Genomic DNA, 20,846 nt, shown 5'->3' with positions numbered 1-20,846 from the left:
GTTTCTTTGTGTTTTCTTTAACATGATAGCTGGGTTCAGGTAGGATGTTGGGACACCTGATCACATCGGACGCTCCAAAATAATGAATGCATTTTGATTATGTGGGAAGATAAGTTTTGTTTTTTGCCTTCAAGGGTGTTCTGTTTCTTTTCAATGGGGAGGATGTGCGACCTACATATGAGAAAAGATGTTTTCAGTGAGGTGTATCAATTATCCTTTAGGTTATAAAATGTTTTTACATGGCAGAAATTTAAAGCTGGGACAAAAAGGACAAAAGATTCAGGTTTTTGCTATGACTCATCGTTGCTGCGACTATAAAGGCTTTTCAGGCATCTCCAGTCTCAGATGATGTCTGGTGTCAGGATGAGGGCTCTCGTGTTGTTTGCGTTGGGAGTGCTGGGCTGCAGTCTGGTCGAAGGTCGAATTGTGACCAAATGCGAACTGAGGCAGCGGCTAATCCAGGTGATCGCCACCCTCCCACAGTCAGCTCAGCATGCGGGACTGAAAGCAGATGACATTGTTGCCAAGAGTAAGTTTATTTTAACTCATATGATAATTTAACTCAAAATAAACTAAATGCAGCTTTATTTGCTGTATGTCTGTGAAGAATTACACAAGTAATTTAGGATTCTGATCTTCAGTTCAGCTGAAGTTTAAAGGTTGATCCAGAATTAACTACATCAATTAGATCTAGATGAACGAAACTGAATTCTGTTTTATTTGTCCCGCAGCAGACCTGCACTGCAAGAACCAGATTGCTTTCACAAATCTTCCGTCTTACTGCACGTTTGAGCAAAAATATGGCCAAATACTCAAAAACACACCCAGTAACCGCTTAAACAGATTTTTTTGGATACAGTGACCCCCCCCCTCCCCCCCCAATTATAACATCACAGCAGGAGAAACGGTAAAAAAAATGTGGATGTGGCTCAAAAATATATTCTGTAATCTACAAATGGAACAAAAACACACGTGTCGGGGGATCCAAAGGAAGTTGAAAAAATATTATGGGATGGCCACAGGACCTATGGCTTGACGACCATGTTATGGTATGTTACCAAAACAGTAAAAAGAAAAATATGGTAAATTTTGCAAGTGTTTTATGGTATTTGTAACTCAAATAATAGCACGAGGTACAATTCAGTGAGACGACTAAGTTATGTCAGGAAAACCAACATGGAAAAATTATTTTCCCCTTGACTTAACACCCAATTGATTAGAAATGTAAGCCTTCTGATGGTTTAGGGACTTCCATTTCAGCCCTCCGGCCTTTCCTCAGTGTCAGGGCTCACAACAGCTCTGGAGGTTTAAGCTACACGACGCCATACAGTTGTCAGTTAAGGTGTTTTCAGCTATCATGAAAAACTCATCTGAGCTCGTTAGAGTTAAAGAGAAAAAAATAAAAATAAACACAGCAACTGAAAAACAAAGAAAACACATTAGGTATAAAATTATACAACAAAGCAGCCATAAATTGAAATCCTTAAACAGTTCATTTAAAATATTTTAAATATATTTTTCCATTTAGTCAAGTCAATTTCAGGTTTTACTGTGGCAATGATCACATTGTTCCCAAAAACTCAGAATTTAAAGAGGATTTATCTGCACATGACCAGCAAAGGGCAGCATCGTGTCAAACGTCAAAGGAAATTTACTATGAAATAAAGAAAATGATAACCATAATGTGATGCTGAAATAATTATGAAAGTCACAAGCCTTCAGTCCAAGTAGAGTCTCATTAAATAAGAAAGTCTGACATGACATAGTTGAATGTGAAACTTTATAAAATGACTTTGGAACATCTGGCACCAAGTGTTTTCCAGCTCAAATATTAAAAAACAAAACAAACAAACACCCAAAACAGTCAAAGGTAAGCCATTGCTATTACGGTACTTGAGAAAAATAAGAAGATGACAAGGAGTTGATCTTAATTTATTTTAATAGGAATACAAATGTACAAAATAAAATGCAAAAGAATACAATAAAGTGAGGCAAATGATAAAAAAGCTGAGATTCAACGAGAGCGTAACTGAATTAATACTTTGTGAACTGCTCAGAAACATTCTCTTCAATTAAAAAAAAAAAAAAGAAGTGTTTTGTACGCAAAAACACATTTCAAAAATATTATTTGTTGCATGAAATGTCAAAAATCCAGACTGAGAAAGCAAAGCTAAAGCAGATACAAGAATGTACGACTTTGTGAGCGAAAAAGAAATCACCTACATGCAAAAGTAATGCTGGTAACCAAACGCCTCAGGAGGAAGCTTGTGTTAGTCTGTGAAAAGTCTGTCATCATAAACATTTCTGAATACAACCAGGGTTCACATGCAAGTGAATTGACTTGACTTGCTTGGTCAGCACCAGAGTTTCATTAACCTCGACAGCTGCCTTAAGAAAATGAAAGAAAAACTGTTTTCAGGGATCAACAGAATCAAAGCAGTCCGTTAAAAATGGAAATCTGTTTTTACTTGGATCAGTCCTGAGGTGAAAGTAAGTCTGTTAAGGCTTTAGTAGGAGCCTTTGTGAACCTTTAGTTGTATAAAAAAAAGAAGAAAAAAAAATGCATTTGTTCTCTTTTAACCATCAGAGAAAATAAAACAAGACCGTCTGTAGATTCTGAAGGTGATTTACCTATTTTTTTGTGCTTTCAGTCGTGTGCCATGCAGAGCAGGGCTCCAACTTCACCACCAGTTTGGTAACCGAGGCTGCAGCTGAACTCAGCCAGGAAAACAACGGGGGTCAACAAGGGGTCATGTCAAACACAGAGCCGCCCCATGCCCGAAAACGACGCCACTCCAACCAGGGCCAAAGCAGCGGCGAGAACGATGACGTCTGGGCTCTGTACGGCCTTTTCCAACTCAGTAGTCCTCAGTTCTGCAGCAGCGGCGAGGAAGCCTCCCCCAACATCTGCCAGACGAACTGCAACAGTAAGTTTCAGACGCTGCAGCTCAACGGCTCCACGGCACACATTCCAATTGGTGGGGATTAAAAAATTTGGGTCCTTGTGAATTTATTTATATATTTTCAAATAAAAAGTTTGGGCTTTAATCTCTAATCTTTTTTGAGAGTGCTGATTTTGTTTTGGAATTTAAACAAAGTTGTAGCTTTTATTGAAATTTTATTTCAACTCAAAAGTTACAAATATTAAAGCGTTTTTTCGGGTTAACTAAATTCTGATGTCAAAGTTAAATATGAGCGTTTAATTGCAGTACAATTTTCGTGACACATGAAATACGAAAACTAAACTAAATATTTCTAACAAAGATGTACTTTTTTTTAAGTATTCATCTCAGAATTCTATTTTATTTCTCAGAAGTTTGATTTAAGCTCAGGGAAATGTTTTCAGAAAGTTGAGAAGTTTATTCTCAGAATTTATTTTTTCTGAATTTGATAAGTTTTGAGATTTTTTTGTGCTGCTTTAGTTACAAAGCAGAATCAAATTCTAAATTTTGTGTCAAAATTTAAAACTCATTTCAAAGTCAACATAACAAATAGAAAAATCTCTAGTCTTAAAAAAGTCACAATTAAACCTTTTGTTTAATTTATTTACTTCTCTAAATGTGAATTAAATTACAATGAAAAGTTAAACTTTGTTGTCCTAACCTAAACATTTTCTCACTTATAGGTTGAGTTTTGGTTCAGTTTCTTCAATTTTTCTCCTCTAAAAATTGGAACAAAATCAACCAAAATTCTTTTTTTTTTTAATCCAAAACTATATTTCTCACTTTTTTTAAATTTATATTTAAAAAATAAATAAATTTAAAAAGTCATATTTAAAGGTTACATCAGAAGCTTTGAAAAAAAACAAGACGTAGAATTATATTACAGATCACATTTTTCTGAATGAATTCAGAGATTTCAGAGTTTATAATCAATTCTTTATTTTCCTTTTAAAACTTGCTTTTATTATCATCCTCTAGAAGACATAACTGCTAGTTTTTCCTGCTTCTGAACACATTTTAAACAGAACCCTGTTTTTTCTCTCAGACTTCCTCGATGACGACATAACGGACGACATCGGCTGCGTGTTGAAGCTCCTCACCGACCTTCTGTGAGTTTTCCCAATTTTAACTTTGAACATTAAAACAATTCATCCAGTTACTTCATAGCTGTCCTTTAATTAAAAAGAAGAAAACATTTTCATTATTTTAAATTTCTCCCAAATACAGAGTTGTTCCTTTATTTAAGTAACTAAATATTCCAAACTTCTTACACAACTTCACTTGAAGGCTTGCAATCATAGGAGAAACAGTTTTATTTTGTTACGTTTGAATAAGAAAAATGAGGGAAAAGTGTTTCATTACGAATCTTTCCTCAGTCAAAATGGCTTCAGGTCAGATCACTGGAAGGAGCTGAAGAAGATGTAAGTTTCATCTCACTCAACGTCAGAAATAAAACTTACAAATGAAAAATCAGCATCTTAATGTTAACGTTTTATTTGTTTTTGTTTGCAGCCTCAAGGTCATGTTTCAGGAAAAATGCAGAGCGGTGCATGCCAAAGACTACTTCGCTGAATGCCAATAAAATCCTTTATTTTGATGCAACTTTATTTACAGTAATCCACAGCCACTGGGTGAATTAAATAAAAAAGTACAAAGTATGTAACACTTAATAGTTTGTTTCATGTCAAAATCTGAATGACCTAATGATGAAATTGAATAAATGTGGAAAAACGAATTAATTCCTTCTGTTGGTTTTCTGACAGTAGTAAATAATAAATACACTTTTTAAAAGACAAACTGTTCTTTATTGATCCAAAAGTCTTCGGACTTGGGGCTGATATTTAAAAACGTTTTTGATTCAGCTGAACTAAAGACTTCCTTGTGCGTTCAAAAGAAAAAAAATGTCAGCAGTAAACTCAGATTGACCTTAAAGGGGATCATTTTTCAGATTCTTGGTTGCAAATGAGCAAACATGCAAATCTAAGCTGTTAGGTTCACACCAGAGTTGTTCCTCAGATGGTCAGATTTGAGAAAGTGAGAAAGCTCACCTGATCTAAACCAGAGTTGTCACAAGAACAGGCAGAGGGCTGGATCCAAATGCAGCAGGTTTATTAGCTCAGCTAAAAGTCCACAAAGCTAAATCAGGTTCAGGGTCAGGCAGGCAGGAGTCGATAACAAGCAGGAGATCATCAGAGGAGAGACGGGGTAGTCAGAAGACAGAAGATCAGGACCAAACATAACACTCAGTAAGGTAGGCAGAGTGGAAGAAACAATATTTCACCCTCAGTGTGGCTCAGTGCAGAGTTTACTGGGACTGATTGAGTGAATGAGAGTCAGGTGTGTGGCATCCAGGAAGTGCACGCTGGGGTTGCTGGGAGATGAAGTTCATTCAGGACTCAGGAGATGGTTCCCGCTGGTGACCAGAGGACTTGTTTGCACATGAACTCAAGGGCTTCGACTGTTATGAGAGAAGCTTGATGCAATTCCCCACGGCAGGAATGCAGATGGACTTTTCAGCGGATGGAGGAGCAAAGTGAACTCACTGTCTAACTGTAACTTCTCAAAAGTACAGAAAAAAAATAAAAGAGCATTTACTGTAAAATTAACACATTTGATTTTCTGACTGTCACACTAGTAAAACCTCCATTTGGTTCAAGTTATTCATAAACTTAATGCTGAGTTGTAGTCTTTGCATCATCTCCACATGACCTCCTTCAGAAAGAATTAATGATGCCCTTGAGATCCTACTATTAATCATGTTTGAACCATGACTCAGCTTCCCTGTTTTCTTTTTCAGATGTGCTTTTCTGCCCGACTGCTGTTGTGTTTTAGATCATTGAGCTTCAGTTGGTTCTAAATATTGTGAAAATACAAGAGTTTTGTGAGGGAGCAGCCAAAATATGTCTTAAAGTGAGAAATAGAATAAGAAAGAATGAGCAATAAATATATGAGCAAAATCTAAATACTGACAGGAGATTTTGTGGAGACTTAATTGGACCGTAACTTCAATGAAAAGCAACACTGCTTTGGTTTGTTGAAAAAAAAAAATAGAATGATTTATTTTCCACTTTTTAATGCAATTTTAGGTCTCACATTAGCAATGATTGTATTGTTCTCAACAATTCACTAAGAATTTGAAAATGATTGATCTGCAAACAACCAGCAGAGGGCAGCATCACCTCAGAAACATTTAATGAGAAAAAGTTTGTCACAAATTTATTTTGAAATAAAGAAAATGACAATCGCAGTCACAATGTGACGATATAACGAGTGAGTCACAAGTTGAGTCTCATTTTAGAAAAAAAAACAAATCTAAAGTGTTTGGGTGTTAAACTTTATCAGCCTCAGCTCAATCACTGTTTTCCAAATTAATTAATAAAAACAACTCAAAAATGCTGGAAGAGCAACTCAAGTAAGCAATGGCATTTACTTATGAGAAAAAAATAGGATGATAGGGAGTTGACTTGAATTTATTTTTTATTTTAACAATTTCACACAACCAAAGAAAAAAAGAAGATTTAAGAAGTTTAGTAAGAATTTTAACGACACGTTCTACATGGTGGAGGGTGCTTGGACATCACTGCCAGCAAATCTCCAGGGCTGGGGCTTGTGCTCTCCATGCCCCTGTGCCCCCGTGGGGCCCCTGTGGTGCTCCTTTCGGCCCTGGTCTGGGTGGTTGATGTTGGGTTGCCCGGGGGGGCGGATTCCCTCGACCTGCTATCCCAACTATCAATGCTGCCTCACCTTCGGGGGGGGTCTTGGTGTAGGGGGTGACCGGGCACTCCCCCCTCTTTTCGCATTCCATCATCCCCCACACTCACCTGAGCTCACGTTTGCACAAAAAGCATGCATGATGGAATGACACGCATGACATGTTTTAGTATGCAGAACTGCGTGTGAGCTGTAGTTGTATTGTGTACGTGTGTGAAGATCTTTGGAGCCAACAGCTGTTTGTAACATTCAAGTGTGTCTATGCACAGGCCCCGCCCCTTTTAGACCAACATCTAAACCTGACAAAACCTCCAGGAACTTGTTGCTTTGTGACTCTACCTTTTAGTTTAATCTTCCCCCAATCCCCCAACCCCCTTTCCTCCCCTTTTGTACCCTCATCTCCAACATCCCACTCTCTCCTTTTCTTTTCTCTTTTTGTGTCCAGTCCAACAAGAAATGTATACAAAAATAATTCATATAAAGTTTAGCCTCAGTTACAAAAGGAGTTTATACAAATATACACCTCATGTGTTAGAAGATCGACAAACCCCTGTTTTAGCAGTAAAATCTGTCCAACACAAGAGGCCATCATCTCTGATCTGTTTGCTCAGCTGTTGGACAGGATAAGTAAAAAAATAAATAAAAAGAAGTTGAGGAAGACGAAGAGCTGAAGAGTTACAATATTCCTTTTTTTTTTTCATTTTCTGTACCGCTTTGTCCCTTTCGGGGTCACGGGGCTGCCGGAGCCTATCCCGGCTACTTGGGCGTAGGCAGGGGATGCCCTGGACAGGTCGCCAGTCTGTCGCAGGGTAGAACGTCCACAATCACACACCCATGCACTCTCACACACACACCTATGGACAATTTAGAGTTGCCAATTAACCTATGAAGCATGTTTTGTTTTTTACAATATTCCCTTTAATAAAAAGTACAACACAATTTTGAAAAATAGTAATGGTTGCAGAAAAAGGTTAAAAAAACTCCTGGCTGACAAAGCAAAGCTAAAGCAGATAAAATAATGTACGACTTTTTGTGAGCCAAAAGGAAACGATCGACATGCAAAGTCATGCTAGTAACCAAACGGCTCAGCAGGAAGCTTGACTTATGGAAACTAAACTTGTCAGAGAAACACAATGGAGTTAGCAGGAAGCAGCTCTGTGAAACCTGAACAGGCTTGAATTTTTAGAAAGGTGATAGCAGACGTGCTGTCAGCACAAGCAGTGAGGCAGAAATGGTGATAGAAATACAGAGGAGAAAAGTAATGGAGGGCTGTTTGGTAACATGCATAAAGAACTCTCCAACACATCTAAAAAAATAACTATTGCAACTTTACATCCATCCAGTCACCTTCAGAACCCACTGAATTCCTTTTGGGGTTACAGGGTTGCTGGTTCCAACCCAGCAACTGTTGGGCAAGGTGGAGTACACTTTAATTAGGTTACCAGTTTGTCACAGGGCCACACTCACACAGAGGGGCAATTTGCAAACACAAATTAACCTCATGAAACATGTTTTTGGGCTGCAGGAGAAAACCCACACCTGTACTGGCAGAACGTGCAAGCTTCACACAGAACGGTCCCAGCCTCCGGCCCGGATAAGATAAAAGGTTTTGTCAGGAAGGGCATCCGGTGTAAAGTTCTCTGCCAAACCGCCTGTGTGAATCATTATTTATTTATCATTGTTATTATGTGGACTCCTGAAGGCATGAGCCTTCACAACAGATATCTGACTGTCTTTGCTCTGACTTTCCTGCAGGTGTCAGCTCTGTGCTGCTGATTTACTTTGTTTCAGGTCTGCTGGAAGCAAAGTTTGTAATTTTGACTAAACAATGGCAAATTCTAACATTGAACTAAGATCAAAACTATCAAAAGGTCAAAGTTTTTTGATCTCTGAACAAATATTCTGACATTTGCTGTGGTGTAAGCCATCCTTTGTACTTATTGACTGCTTGACATGAGGTCAGGACACAACTTGGCCTCCAAATCTTCAATCTTCATTGACTCCACGTCTTTGGAGCTGGACAGGCTGGCAGCTCGGGTGATTCTGGAAAGCGTTCCTTCATAGGGTGGAGAAAGGTAGACCATCACAAAGACTCCATCAGATCCATCGGAAGTAGTGCTGGCGTGACGCTCAGCGTTCCTGGTCAGGGAGGCCAGGAACTCTGCACTGCTGTCGGCATCCCTGAGATTCAGAGTGACGATGTTGGCCAGGCTGAGTTTACCGCGGGAGCAGCAGTGGTAGAACAGAGAAGCCAGGAGAACCAGCAGGAGGATGGAGATGACCGGCAGGACAGCATAAAGCACAAACTCTAAGCTCCTGTCTTCTCCTGACTCCGGCTCATTCCAGTGAGGGTTCTGCAGAAAAACCAGAGAAGGCACACCGTTAAAGACCCACTCTATTGAAAATTGGGTTTTTTCAATATGTTGTTGTGGCATTTTTTTTTTAATAAAAAGAGAATTCAAATTAAATTTGATTTAGCAGACAAAAAAGGCATTTTTAAAGTAGAAATTATAAACCACAAGCTCCCTGATACAAGATCTCAACAACAGGGAGGGGAAAGGGGGATGGGGTTGCTTCACGCCAATATTCTAGCCTGAAAATTTCTAACGGACTACTGCCACTCTGCAGAAATTATGACCTAGGAAACAACAGTTTTGATTATAATTAATACATCACTGAAAACGCTTTGAAAATACATCAAAAGATGATCAGAGTGAGACTTTTAACGCTTTAACTGAGACGTAGAACTTCTCCAACAGCCTCCTATACACGATTTTAAAACGGTGACAAAAATGCTACGATTTGATACTATTTGTGGGTCTACTGCGGGAGGAAACCCATAAATGACTCAAAACTTAAAGTTTGTGTAACATTCAAACCCACTTCACTGTGGGTTTGAGTAAAAACTTGATATAATTTGTATTTTTTTAAATCACATTCTCATCTTAGTTTCATTTCTATGAAAGTATTTGTTGATCACACTTCTAAATATTTCACTGCTATTTGGGGTTATTTTAGTTGATTCTAAAGCTTTAGTTCTCCATGTTATCTCTTCGCATGTTTCTTTCATTTCTTTTGGTTTCTGTAGCTAAGCTTCGTCAGGGGATTTGTTCTATTGATTTGCATTTGTTTGCATTACTTAAAACTGGGTGGAGTTAAACACTTTGTGTGCAGTCATTGTTTTTTTCCTGTTCAAGGATTTGAGACTTTTCTCTGCTTTGCTGTCTTGTGAGTTATTCAGAGCTGGTTCTGGTTAACCACTAAAGCTTCAACAGTAAAAACCCTCAATCAGAATCTAATCCATGGCTTTAGTGACTCCTTTGTAGATCCTTTTCTGCCTGCTAAGCTTTCTTCCATTTTTGAAATGTTAGTCAAGCAGGAGGAAACCCAGATCAGGGAAGGATCAACAGCACATTTGCACCAAAGTGGATTATTTACAGTGACCAGAAATAGCCATATAGACAGAGGACTGGATACTAAACAAGACAACACTGAAGCCCCCAGGGCTCCTTAACCCTTGTGCTATCTTAGATGACCCCCCCTTCCATTGACGTGTTCTCCCTACCATGACAAAGGTGGATAAAGGTGGAAAGATTTCATGTAATCCATGGACACCAGTGAAGATCACAAATCATTGAAGAAAAAGGTTCAGCGCACTGTCTAGTGGGTCTAGATGACCCAACTCCCAATGTTAAAGTGCCTAGGATAGCACAAGGGTTACAAGCAGTCAGAGCTAATAGGATCCTTCCGGAGAGGTGGCAGAGTCACAGCCAGCCTGAAAAGAAGCCAAAAAAAGGAAAAAGAGCAACAAAAGAAACCCAAACCAAGAAATCATCATTCTATCTAGTTGTGTTTTGCTTCATTTACTTGGTTTTTGACTCACAATCTCAGTTTTTAGCCAGTCTGCGTATGGTTTCTCACAATGAGATCATGTGGTTTGACTTGAATCTTGGTTTTTATCTCTGTGGAACCTCTCAGAGATCTGCAACCGTTTCACAGCGCCACAATGGCTGAGATTTCCTCTACGGTGGCCCTGAAGTGCAAATCACATCTACAACTTACTCAACGCAAAAACATGTTCAAGATCACAACGACAATTATAAAGGCAAAACAAATATAAAGGAAAATACATTTTTTTAAATCAAAATAGAATTCCAGAAACCAAAGCATAATTAAAATAAAAATGAAACAAGATACAAAGGAAACGTTGCGGAAAACAAAAGTAATTTTCAGAAGGAAGTGTTTAGAAATAAGACACCAGAAAGATAGCTATTATGGGACATCCTGATTGGATGATGACCCACGTTCTCCTTTTCAACTTACCTTTTCTGGTTTCTTATTTTGTTTAAATTGCTTTGAAAATATTGTTCGATTTCTGGAAATTACTTTGGTTTTCAAAAATGTTTTTTTTTGGAATGTGTTGGTTTTCAAATTTGTCTCAATTTTTAAAATGTAATATTTTTTTTAATTTGTTTTACTTTTTTAGTTGTTGTGATCTCGAATATGTTGTCGTGATTTGCACCTCAGGATCGCCACATTCCTCCATGAAAGTGTGCACAGTCTGAGCTGCACCAGCTGCTATCTAGACATAAAGGGTGACCCTTCGCCCCTCCAGCTGTGAGAACAGCATGCGGTCATGCTGCTTGTCCCAAATTCCCCGTTTACCAATCGGTTAATGCGGCACGGATGATCTGGCACCCCGCAGGCACCAATCCTCTGCAGGGCTACTGGTCTGTCCACCTTCCACCAAGCAAGGGCAGCTACAGAAATGTTTTTTTTTGTCAAACAATTTTTTTTTACATCTAATCGTCATGTACGTCTGGAGGGATTGATTTTTCTGACTTCCAAGATTAATAATATTTAATAATAATAATAAACTTTAATTGTATAGCACCTTTCAAGATAAAAATCACAAAGTGCTTCACAGTAAAACACACTAAAAACACAATAAAACACAGAATACAGAGAGAATTAAAAAAAAAACAATTAATATATTTGTGAAAAGGTTTTACAAAAAATAAAATTAGTATTAATGTTAATGTGAAATATCTATAAACACTTGAGTTTATGTTTCTGATGAAAGTAAAGTAGTTTCTCAAACACACAACTGTTTAGATCATTACGTGAAAAAGCTGAGCTTTTTTTTTCTTCATTTAAATAAAAAGTGCTACAAAACATCCAGATAAAGAATTTAAAAGTTATTATTTAAAAAGGATTTCAGGATTTGCTAAAATTTTGTTTCTCAACAAAAAAATGTTTTCCTGAAAATCTTTTCTATTGGAATCTAAAGATTAATAAGAACATTGATTTAGTTGGCAAGTTGAGCTGTCATCATCTTCCAGCTTCAGAGATTCGTCAAGCAATTTCTTTAATTCTGAACATTTTAAAATAGCAGTTTAACATGACCCAATTAGTTTCTGCAACTTCTGGTCTGTAAATGATTTTAAAATAATCACCCAACTTTTTTTTTTTTGTCAGCTTCTTGTTTCATTGATGTTGAATTTTTTCCTTTTTTTTTGGAATGGAGTTCCTGGTTTTTGCTTTGAAAGTTTCAAATCTGAGCTACAGCTGCCCTAAATGATCAGTTTGAGTCAGATTAATTGCTGTAATTTAAACTATTTCGTCTGAAATTGTACAAATCTGATCACCAAATTTTTTATTGCTGTTATTTAATGTAAAAAAATATTTCTTTTTAAATCAGAAAGTATATGTTGGCACATATATACATGTATTATCTCTACAAACCTGCTGCTCCTGGACTGATGGTGATCTCGTCACCCAGTCGTCCGACCCTTTCCCAGCTGGTCCGAACCTCATCCAGCTGCTGTCCAGTAGCACTCCCATGATGCTCTGCTGATGCTGGTGGAGCAGACAGATGAGGAAGATGTGTTTGTGAAGTAAAGGCAGTGGATAGAGATCATCAAATGTCATAAACAGAGCAGACGCCTCTTCAGTGTGGGTGGGGGGATGAGAATGATGAGGGTTAAAGGGTGAGAGGGTGGTAAGAGAGGCGCTACGGCCTGAGCTGCTGCTCACATGCAGCAAAGCAGCGACAGCCAATGGAAGGATGGATGACTCCAGGGATGAGACGGTGGTTAACATTTGGGATTAATTGTGAGTTTTTTTGGGTGTAATTACAAAGTTTTGGAAAACTTTTACATTTAGTTCAGAGCATTGGCTGTCTATGAGAACTGGTTTGAGTGACCCCCGCCCCCTGGCGCTCCAAACAGGAAGTACCAGAGGACTCCAAGAAGCCAAAATCCCATAGCCTTCTATAGAGAAACAAACAGCTATTTGCCTACTTAGATAATAAACATTCTTGCTGTGATACTTTTTATTATCATGTTCTCAATATTCCTAATTTTTTCAACGACTTTTTTTCCTGTAATTCAAGTAATCAAAGCTACAGTGGTGGACAAAATTGTTGGTACCCCTCAGTTAAAGAAAGAAAGTCCACAATGCTCACTGAAATGACTTGTAACCTCCCTGGACGTGGCTGGAAGAGGAAAATTGATGACAAATTGAGGAGACGGATAGTTGGAACTGTCTCCAAAGAACCCAGAACAACCTCCAAAGACATTAAAGGTGAACTCCTAGATCAAGGTACATCAGTGTCAGATCGCACCATTCGTCATTGTTTGAGCCAGAGTGGACTTCATGGGAGACGACCAAGGAGGACACCACTGTTGAAAGGAAATCATAAAAAAGCAAGACTGGAATTTGCAAAAATGCATGTTGACAAGCCACAAAGCTTCTGGGAAAATGTCCTTTGGACAGATGAGACAAAACTGGAGCCTTTTGGTAAGACACATCAGCTCTATGTTGGTAGACTCAAAGATGAAGCATTCAACCAAAAGAACACTGTCCCTGCTGTGAAACATGGAGGAGGCTCAGTTCTGTTTTGGGGCTGCTTTGCTGCATCTGGCTCAGGGTGTCTTGAAGTTGTTCAAGGTAAAATGAAATCTAAAGATTATCAAGGCATTCTGGATAGAAATGTGCTGCCTAGTGTCAGAAAGCTTGGTCTCAGTCGCAGGTCATGGGTCTTCCAACAGGACAACGATCCAAAACACACAGCCAAAAAAACCCCAAGAATGGCTCAGAGAAAAGCGTTGTAGTATTGTGAAGGGGCCTTCAATGAGCCCAGATCTGAATCCCATTGAACATCAGTGGAAGGAGCTGAAACATGCCATTTGGAGAAGACACCCGTCAAACCTGAGACAACTGGAGCAGTTTGCTCATGAGGAGTGGGCCAAAATACCTGTGGACAGGTGCAGAAGGCTCATTGACAAATACAGAAACCGTTGAATTGCAGTGATTGTCTCAAAAGGTTGAGCAACAAAATATTAAGTTATGGGCCCCATCATTTTTATCCAGCCCTATTTCATTAGTTTTTTTTTTTTAATAATTCTGTTAATCAACAACTCAAAAGTAATGGCTGATTTTGATTATTTAATTTTCAATACATTTTAATTTATTGCTACTTTTGAACATTTCAAGTCATTTCAGTGAGCATTGTGGACTTTCTTTCTCTAACTTAGGGGTACCAACAATTTTGTCCACCACTGTATAAGCTGACCAATCAGATGTGTCAATAAAAGTAGGTGGTCTGCATGAAATCTGATTTCATGTACAAGTTGTATGTTTTACTAAAAAGCATTAAACAAATAAAAATGTGATACATTACAATATAAAATATAAGAGTAAGATTCTAAATCCCCCATTCGAGATCTAATTAAAAGCTGAATTAAATAAATGTGTCTTTAATTTCTTTTTAAAAACCATCGACAGTGGATGAGGCCCTCATATCCTAAGGCAGCTGTTCCACAGACGAGGTCTGTAGTTTGTTCTGACCCTAGGGACCTTCAGCAGGCCTGTGCCTGAGGATCCAAGGGCTCTGGGAGGTTCCTAAGCTAAAAGCAAGTCTGATATAAAAGAAGGACCAAGACCATGAAGACTCTTATAATCTTAAAATCAATACTAAAGTTGACGGAAAGCCAGTGCGGATTTGTTTCTGTATCAATCTTAACCCTTAAAGTTCATTTATTATAAATGTTCAGTGGATAAATAAGTTATTTCTTTAAATAGCCATGTTCAATCACAACAAAGCAAGAAATATAGCTACACAGATCAAACAAACATATGTGACGCATTTCGTGTCAACAGAGCTACGGCTAAACAAAAGCTGATTGCATCTCAAATCCTTTGTTGTGTTGCCTCTAACCGGCCACCACTAGAGTTGTGACGCCAGTTGTAGATGCCTTCAATTGGGTTTTTAGTTACAGGACTATTCTATCTCTGGCTTTTTAGTGTCCTGCCAGATCTGTGCTCACTGGAGGTGCCACACCCAAATTACCTCAGGTGCATGCTGCTGTCTAAATCTTAACTGGTTCCACCCATGCCATTTGATCTGCTTATGCTTTTTCCTTTCGTATTAATTTACTCATTTAAGTGGATTAATTCTTTGTTTTTAAATTGTAATATTTTTTTTATCTGGTTTAATTGACATTACGTTTTTTCCCACCCTTATTTATTATTTTTTTCAACCACATCTGCTTTCAAAGAATAGAATTTGAACAATTTTAGAAAAACTCTGATCCAGTGCATCTGTGTGCACAGCAGAAAGTATATCATGCTTTTCCTAAGTCTTACAGAGTAAATTATATCCTTATATGATACCTTTGGCACACTAAAGAACACATTTTTAATTAAATATGTGATCATTTTTCCAACCTGTTCCTCACTTTGTGACATCACAATGTAAGGACCCACTTGTGTTATGGATTGGGAGGGGCTGGTGCTCAGAGGGCAGGTATTTAGGAAAATACTCAGAAATGTGTGAATGGATCAAAATACCACTTTGGGGTTGTTTATAGCAGTTTTTCTCAACCTTATTGGGTCAAGGTGCACTTTTCCCTTTACAACGATTCTACAGCACACCAGCAACCAAAAATTTCTAAAAAGGAACTCTATAGTTTGTGTTATGGTCTCTGACCTCACATGCACGTTTTGTGATGATTAAGGCTGAAAAAATATAAAGTTTCAGCTGTTTTTCCTGAAAGTTGCGATAATTTTTAACAAAAAATTTTCAACTAATTTAGTTGAAAACTGACCCAGGTAGTTTTTTTCCCCTCCAGTTTATTAAATGTAACTTCATGTAATACCACAAAAACCAAATAAATTATAAAATATATGCTTTTTCTGAACACTAATTCATGTATCATTATTTTTTTTCACGTTTGCGCAAGAGCAATTTTCGAACAAATATATAAATAAATTCTAGACAAAAAGATCATGTTCACGTTTATAAGTTTAATTGTAACTACACAAAAAAGGGAACATGCTAAAGTTTCATTAGTTTTTATTTTGTCTAATTCAAAAATGTAACTTGAACAGAATTTTTTTATTTATTTTTGGTTGAATTGTTTAGTTAAATATGTCTGTTGACCACTTCGCCTGAACCCTATTTCTTTTATTTTGTAATTTTGTTACTTAACCTCGAATTATTCAATAGCGAAGGAAGTCTGAAATTGAATTTGTTCTTCAATCCAGACCTTATTAGAAACCAGCTGTTTCTTTCATAAAGATGACTTGGACCACAAACTGGAATCTCTGACTGTAATTCCTTGGTGCTCCAACCTTGAAGGAGAAATAAACAGTTTTCCTGTCACAAGGAGGTTTTGCATACTGTCAGAACAAATGCTTGCATTTGTTGTTCTTCATGACAGCTAACAGCAGCGCAGTAAGGGACGCCGTCTCTGACAGCACACTGGTTGGAAAACACTGGTTTATAGTGAGGAATGACCACTATAATACACTTAAAAAGCTGATTTGCATGGCATTGGCCCTTTACATTTGACACCACACTACATCAAGTCAATTTAGGAGTTTTTTACTTTGGATTATAAATTCTGGAGTAAAATATCAGGGTTTGATTGCCTCAAACACAGACACACACATGGTCAGGGGGAAATTTGCAAACTGACTGGAAGAATTAGGACTATCTTTAACTTCACAGCTTCAGGTGAAACTTTTGACATGCCTCTCATGTTACTCAACACAGTGAAGTAATTTGTTTCTCTTTGACCACAAATAGAGGCACGTTTGTTCTGTTTGTCATAAACATGAACAGTTTTTTTTCTTTTTCTAAACAAGTGTTTATTGGTGACAAACAGCTTTGCATAACCTCAGCTTTTAACTGAGTTTTCCTCACAAATCACCCCTTTATGAGACAAAAATTCCTTATAACTACTTTTCTGTCCAAAATAATAAACTGCATCCACTGCTGCCAGAAATACATGGCTCTATTATACCACATAGCTGAGACACCTCTTTAGAAAATTGATAAACTCCTCAGGTTCATGTTTACACAATGTGTGAACATTTGGTTAGTGGTGACATGAAACTTAAATAATTCTCACAAGAGCATTAAGTACTAATTTAGTAAAATGCTTAAAAAACTGCAATAGACTTTAACACAACAGATTCAAAAAACCTTAATATGTTCTGAAGGTCAATGGAGAAACCACTGACTTTCTAAATGAGAGCTTGACCGAATGAGTTTGATGTCATCCATTAAAATGGCTTACTTCCTGCTCCAAACAAATGAAGTCAATTCAGTCGCCATTCTTTTGGACCCATTTTGGAGCCAGTTGTTGTCAGTAAGCACTGATTGGTCTGAATCACTATGAGTCAACATTTCTATGGCAACCAATTGGCTCCTTGCTTAGCTCCATTCGTAGACGAATAGGGGCTTTGTCGATCATAAACACACAAGCAGCTCAGATGCACAAGTGTAACTTCACTTCTGTATTTAATTTATCCTTTAAACATTCATTTTTGGCAGCGTGATTTGCAGCAGATGAGTTGCTTTATGGGTTTTGGCAGATTTCCTCCAATAAACACAGAGCAGCACGTTCTGGCACACGGACAAGGAGAATAAAAATGCCCTTGAGAAGATCAATAGGCCTTCACTGAAAACAATTATTAGGTTGTCTACCTAAATTGTGATCGATCAGTTGTTGTAATGATGGACTATAAAGTTTGCTGGCATTATCAAATGAAACATGCGCCGTTTTAAAGTACATGGTGGAGGCTTGAAAGAAAACTATACATCACAACCATCAACAACACCGCGAAGGGGGGTCTAAGGGCAGGGATGCCCAGTTTAGACAGTCAGTTTTGTTAAAGTTTTAGTATTATCCTATTGAATTCTATGCATTTATGATCCTTTTTGATTGTATGTTTACCTTACAATTACCGGTAGCACATTGAGACGACTATTGTTGTGAATTTGGGCTAAATAAATAAAATTGAATTGAATTGAATTGAACAAACCAGAGAGATTTCAGCAATATTTGCCAGAATAGGCTGCTTTTTAAAACATTTTTTGGGCGTTTTGCTTTTTGTTCCCGACTGACAAATCATTTTTGGCACAGAAACAGAAAACGTTAAATGATGGTTCAGCCTTCAGGATCACAAGCAGATGAAGTCTCGCTGATTTCAGTTCTAAGATCAGTTTTTGATCTAGAATCTTGACAGACTCAAATTCTCAACACGGCTTAAATCAGGGGCCTAAAAATAAGTAAAAGTTGCTGATCTTCAACAGAGTTTCAACAAAATATTCGTGAATGCCACACAGAGCTTCTAGTCCTGCATTAAGTGACTAACGTGTTTTGTCTTACTATGCATATCATAAAGAGAATTGATCTCGACCTCAAGATACTTTGAAAAAATAAACCACAAAAACACTAAGTCAGAGTGTAATATTTTCAGGGGTAAACAAACATACCCATTTCCCCAATACGAAAAGCCTCCTGAGGGCAAATTTTAATCATTTAATGTAAATGTAATAAATGTAACAGACCTACAACTGTAACACAAGAAGCTCAAGTGTCGAAGAAATCAGTGTTACAGTTGAGCACACCACACTTTTACTTTTTCTACTCTGGTTTATTTGTTTTCCTTTAGTTTTTAGGTTAATTTAAGCCGTTCAGCTTCCATCATAAATCAGAATAACTTAGCAAGTGGATTATCACTTCAACAGGGAGTGTTTTCTGTCGGTATTTGCAGGGATCAGTGTTAAGCACTAGCACACTGTGACCCATCATGTTCAAAGGTAATCCTTCATTTCAAAGCTAACACAGTTTTACAAAAAAGCTTCTGTATGAGAGATGCCGGCTTTATGTGTTGAAGTGTTGAAGATTGCATTTGCTATTTGGTTCTTTAAGCGTGACATTTTACAACTTTTAATTAATAACCAACATTAACATGTCTATGACTCTCATTCATCCAGGTGGGTTCCATTGTAGTAGGTTTAGGGGATGTCATCTGGACTTGGTTTTAAAGTTAGAAGACGTTTCACCTCTTATCAAAGAGGCTTTGTCAATTCTCAATTAGCTGGTCGAAGAGCTGGTATATATGCGCTCATGGGGGAGAAGTCAGACCTGAAACTGGATGGTATTGTCAACTTAGCCTACATGGTTTCGGGTCGTTAAGAGTTTGTCTTTTGTCTTCAGATGAGGGTTGGGGAGCCAGTGACTCCCTCCCCAAACTGGTCATCCTTTTCAGCAATTAACGACCCAGGTGGAACTGGTTTGATTTGTGTATGTTTCAAAACACTGCCATAGATGGATGGAAGAATAAACCTGAGACCACCATTCTTATTAATAGAAGGTTTATCCTTCTTGACAAAGCCAAGAAGGATAGCCATCAAATATGCCACAAAAATCAAAATATCTAAATACATATTCTTATATACACATTCATAAACATACTGTATATACATTTACACATACAAAATCCCACACATATTTACTGTTGCGAAATTGAATTTCACTAGTGTTAACATATTTTTTGTACATTTTAACAGTTCCTGAAATTTTTTACCTCACTATTAATTAATTTAAGATCTTGATCCAAACAATTCCATTGCTGCTTTAGGACACTCATTCACTCTTAAAACTCCAACTTTTCATGTTGGTACATATTTTTGGGTTACCTTTTCAAAAAATACTTACTTTTTGGGTGTAGCGGTTTCATTTAAACCCAATTTATGTTTTTTTCTCCATTTTCTTTTTCTTTTCCTGAGTTCAAAATCAACAAATATAGTTAGTCCCTTTTTGACCTTGGAGTTTGGTTAAATACAACCAAACTTGGGTTAGTTTTAACTACGGAATCTCTAATGTGCATTTCTCTTATAGTTTCTAGAGAGCTACAAGATGGAAAATTATAAAAACAATAATTTTGTTTCATTTTGCAGGTCTAATGCAGATTTAATTTGCTTTCTTTTTAACATTCATTTGTTTCATTTATTAACCAAAAAGATGCTTCACCAGCTAAAATGTCACATCGGTGGCTGTATTCCTTTGTTATTGTGTGTCTCTGTCTCTAAATGACACATTTCTGCACCAGCTCCAGATGTTGCTCATGGAGATGCTGACAGCAATGCTGATTAAAGACCTACTTAGAGGATGACAACCCAGCTGTGTGCCTGAAAATCTGTCTGGAACCAACTCATCGCTCCGTTCAGGGATGGGAGGATTTGTGGAGCCGGGATTACTGTGAGAAGCAGCTGTGGTTTCTGCTCACGTGGCGAGCTGCAAGACAGGAAAACTGACAAATGCATACAGGTGAGAGCGGACAAGGAAGAGACACCGACTCTGATGCTAAAGCACGACTAGTTTTTCTCGTATCTGCTGAGTGAAAACAGCTTTTGCACTTAAAAGCAGTGATAATATAACATGTGCTCACTTTCTTATTAGTGAAAAAATGCAAACACACTTTGTAACCCAAAAGCAGTTCAAAGTGTGATAAACTAAAAGCTTTCCAGTGACATAAATAAAACCCTTTTGACCTAAAACTTCCATGGAAGAAAAAAGGCAATTTCTTTTGGCTGTTCTAGATTAAATCTGTGTTCAGATGGGTTTTAACCTTCACGCTGCCGTTTCCAAATAGCAGAACGTTTGTGCAGAAAATACCTTCCAAAAATAGAATTATATAAATAAATAAAAAGGCGTGTGTATAGAACAAAAAGGCAGAAATCTGGATGCCCGAACAGAAAGGTGTGTCGCATCATTATCCTGGTTCGGCCAGTGTGACAACAGAGTAAATGTCAACGAGATGTAGTGGTTGTGATAACTATCAGGAAAGAATTTGTTTGTCTGAATCGTCCCAACCCTTAAGCAAAAACAGATT

General features: G+C 37.6%; 2 protein-coding genes across 2 annotated transcripts; one reads left to right on the top strand and one right to left on the bottom strand.

Annotated features, from left to right (window-relative positions):
- Positions 1-320: 320 nt before the first annotated feature.
- LOC101173280 (sperm acrosome-associated protein 5-like) lies at positions 321-4,681 on the top strand. The gene is made up of 5 exons (XM_004065617.4): positions 321-529; positions 2,652-2,927; positions 3,988-4,051; positions 4,319-4,363; positions 4,455-4,681. The coding sequence occupies exons 1-5, from the start codon at positions 346-348 to the stop codon at positions 4,522-4,524; spliced, it is 639 nt and encodes a 212-aa protein (XP_004065665.2). The 5' UTR covers positions 321-345; the 3' UTR covers positions 4,525-4,681.
- Positions 4,682-7,575: 2,894 nt separating this feature from the next.
- LOC110015918 lies at positions 7,576-13,038 on the bottom strand. Its single transcript, XM_020707176.1, has 2 exons — positions 12,399-13,038; positions 7,576-9,007 (listed from the first exon to the last, which is right to left on the bottom strand). The coding sequence occupies exons 1-2, from the start codon at positions 12,753-12,755 to the stop codon at positions 8,591-8,593; spliced, it is 774 nt and encodes a 257-aa protein (XP_020562835.1). The 5' UTR covers positions 12,756-13,038; the 3' UTR covers positions 7,576-8,590.
- Positions 13,039-20,846: the final 7,808 nt, after the last annotated feature.

Source organism: Oryzias latipes, chromosome 1 (assembly GCF_002234675.1).
Source record: "Oryzias latipes chromosome 1, ASM223467v1".
In the NCBI taxonomy this organism is placed as follows: domain Eukaryota; kingdom Metazoa; phylum Chordata; class Actinopteri; order Beloniformes; family Adrianichthyidae; genus Oryzias; species Oryzias latipes.
This window is presented reverse-complemented; position numbering and strand designations above follow the sequence as displayed.

What these genes read in the sequence shown, in the direction of transcription:
- LOC101173280 (XM_004065617.4), top strand. Translation starts at nt 346, where the DNA reads ATGATGTCTGGTGTCAGGATGAGGGCTCTCGTGTTGTTTGCGTTGGGA. An exon ending in AGATGACATTGTTGCCAAGA is followed by an intron (nt 530 to 2,651) that starts GTAAGTTTATTT and finishes TTGTGCTTTCAG; the next exon opens with TCGTGTGCCATGCAGAGCAG. An exon ending in TGGAAGGAGCTGAAGAAGAT is followed by an intron (nt 4,364 to 4,454) that starts GTAAGTTTCATC and finishes TTTTGTTTGCAG; the next exon opens with CCTCAAGGTCATGTTTCAGG.
- LOC110015918 (XM_020707176.1), bottom strand. Translation starts at nt 12,755, where the DNA reads ATGTTAACCACCGTCTCATCCCTGGAGTCATCCATCCTTCCATTGGCT. An exon ending in CATCAGTCCAGGAGCAGCAG is followed by an intron (nt 9,008 to 12,398) that starts GTTTGTAGAGAT and finishes GTTTTTCTGCAG; the next exon opens with AACCCTCACTGGAATGAGCC.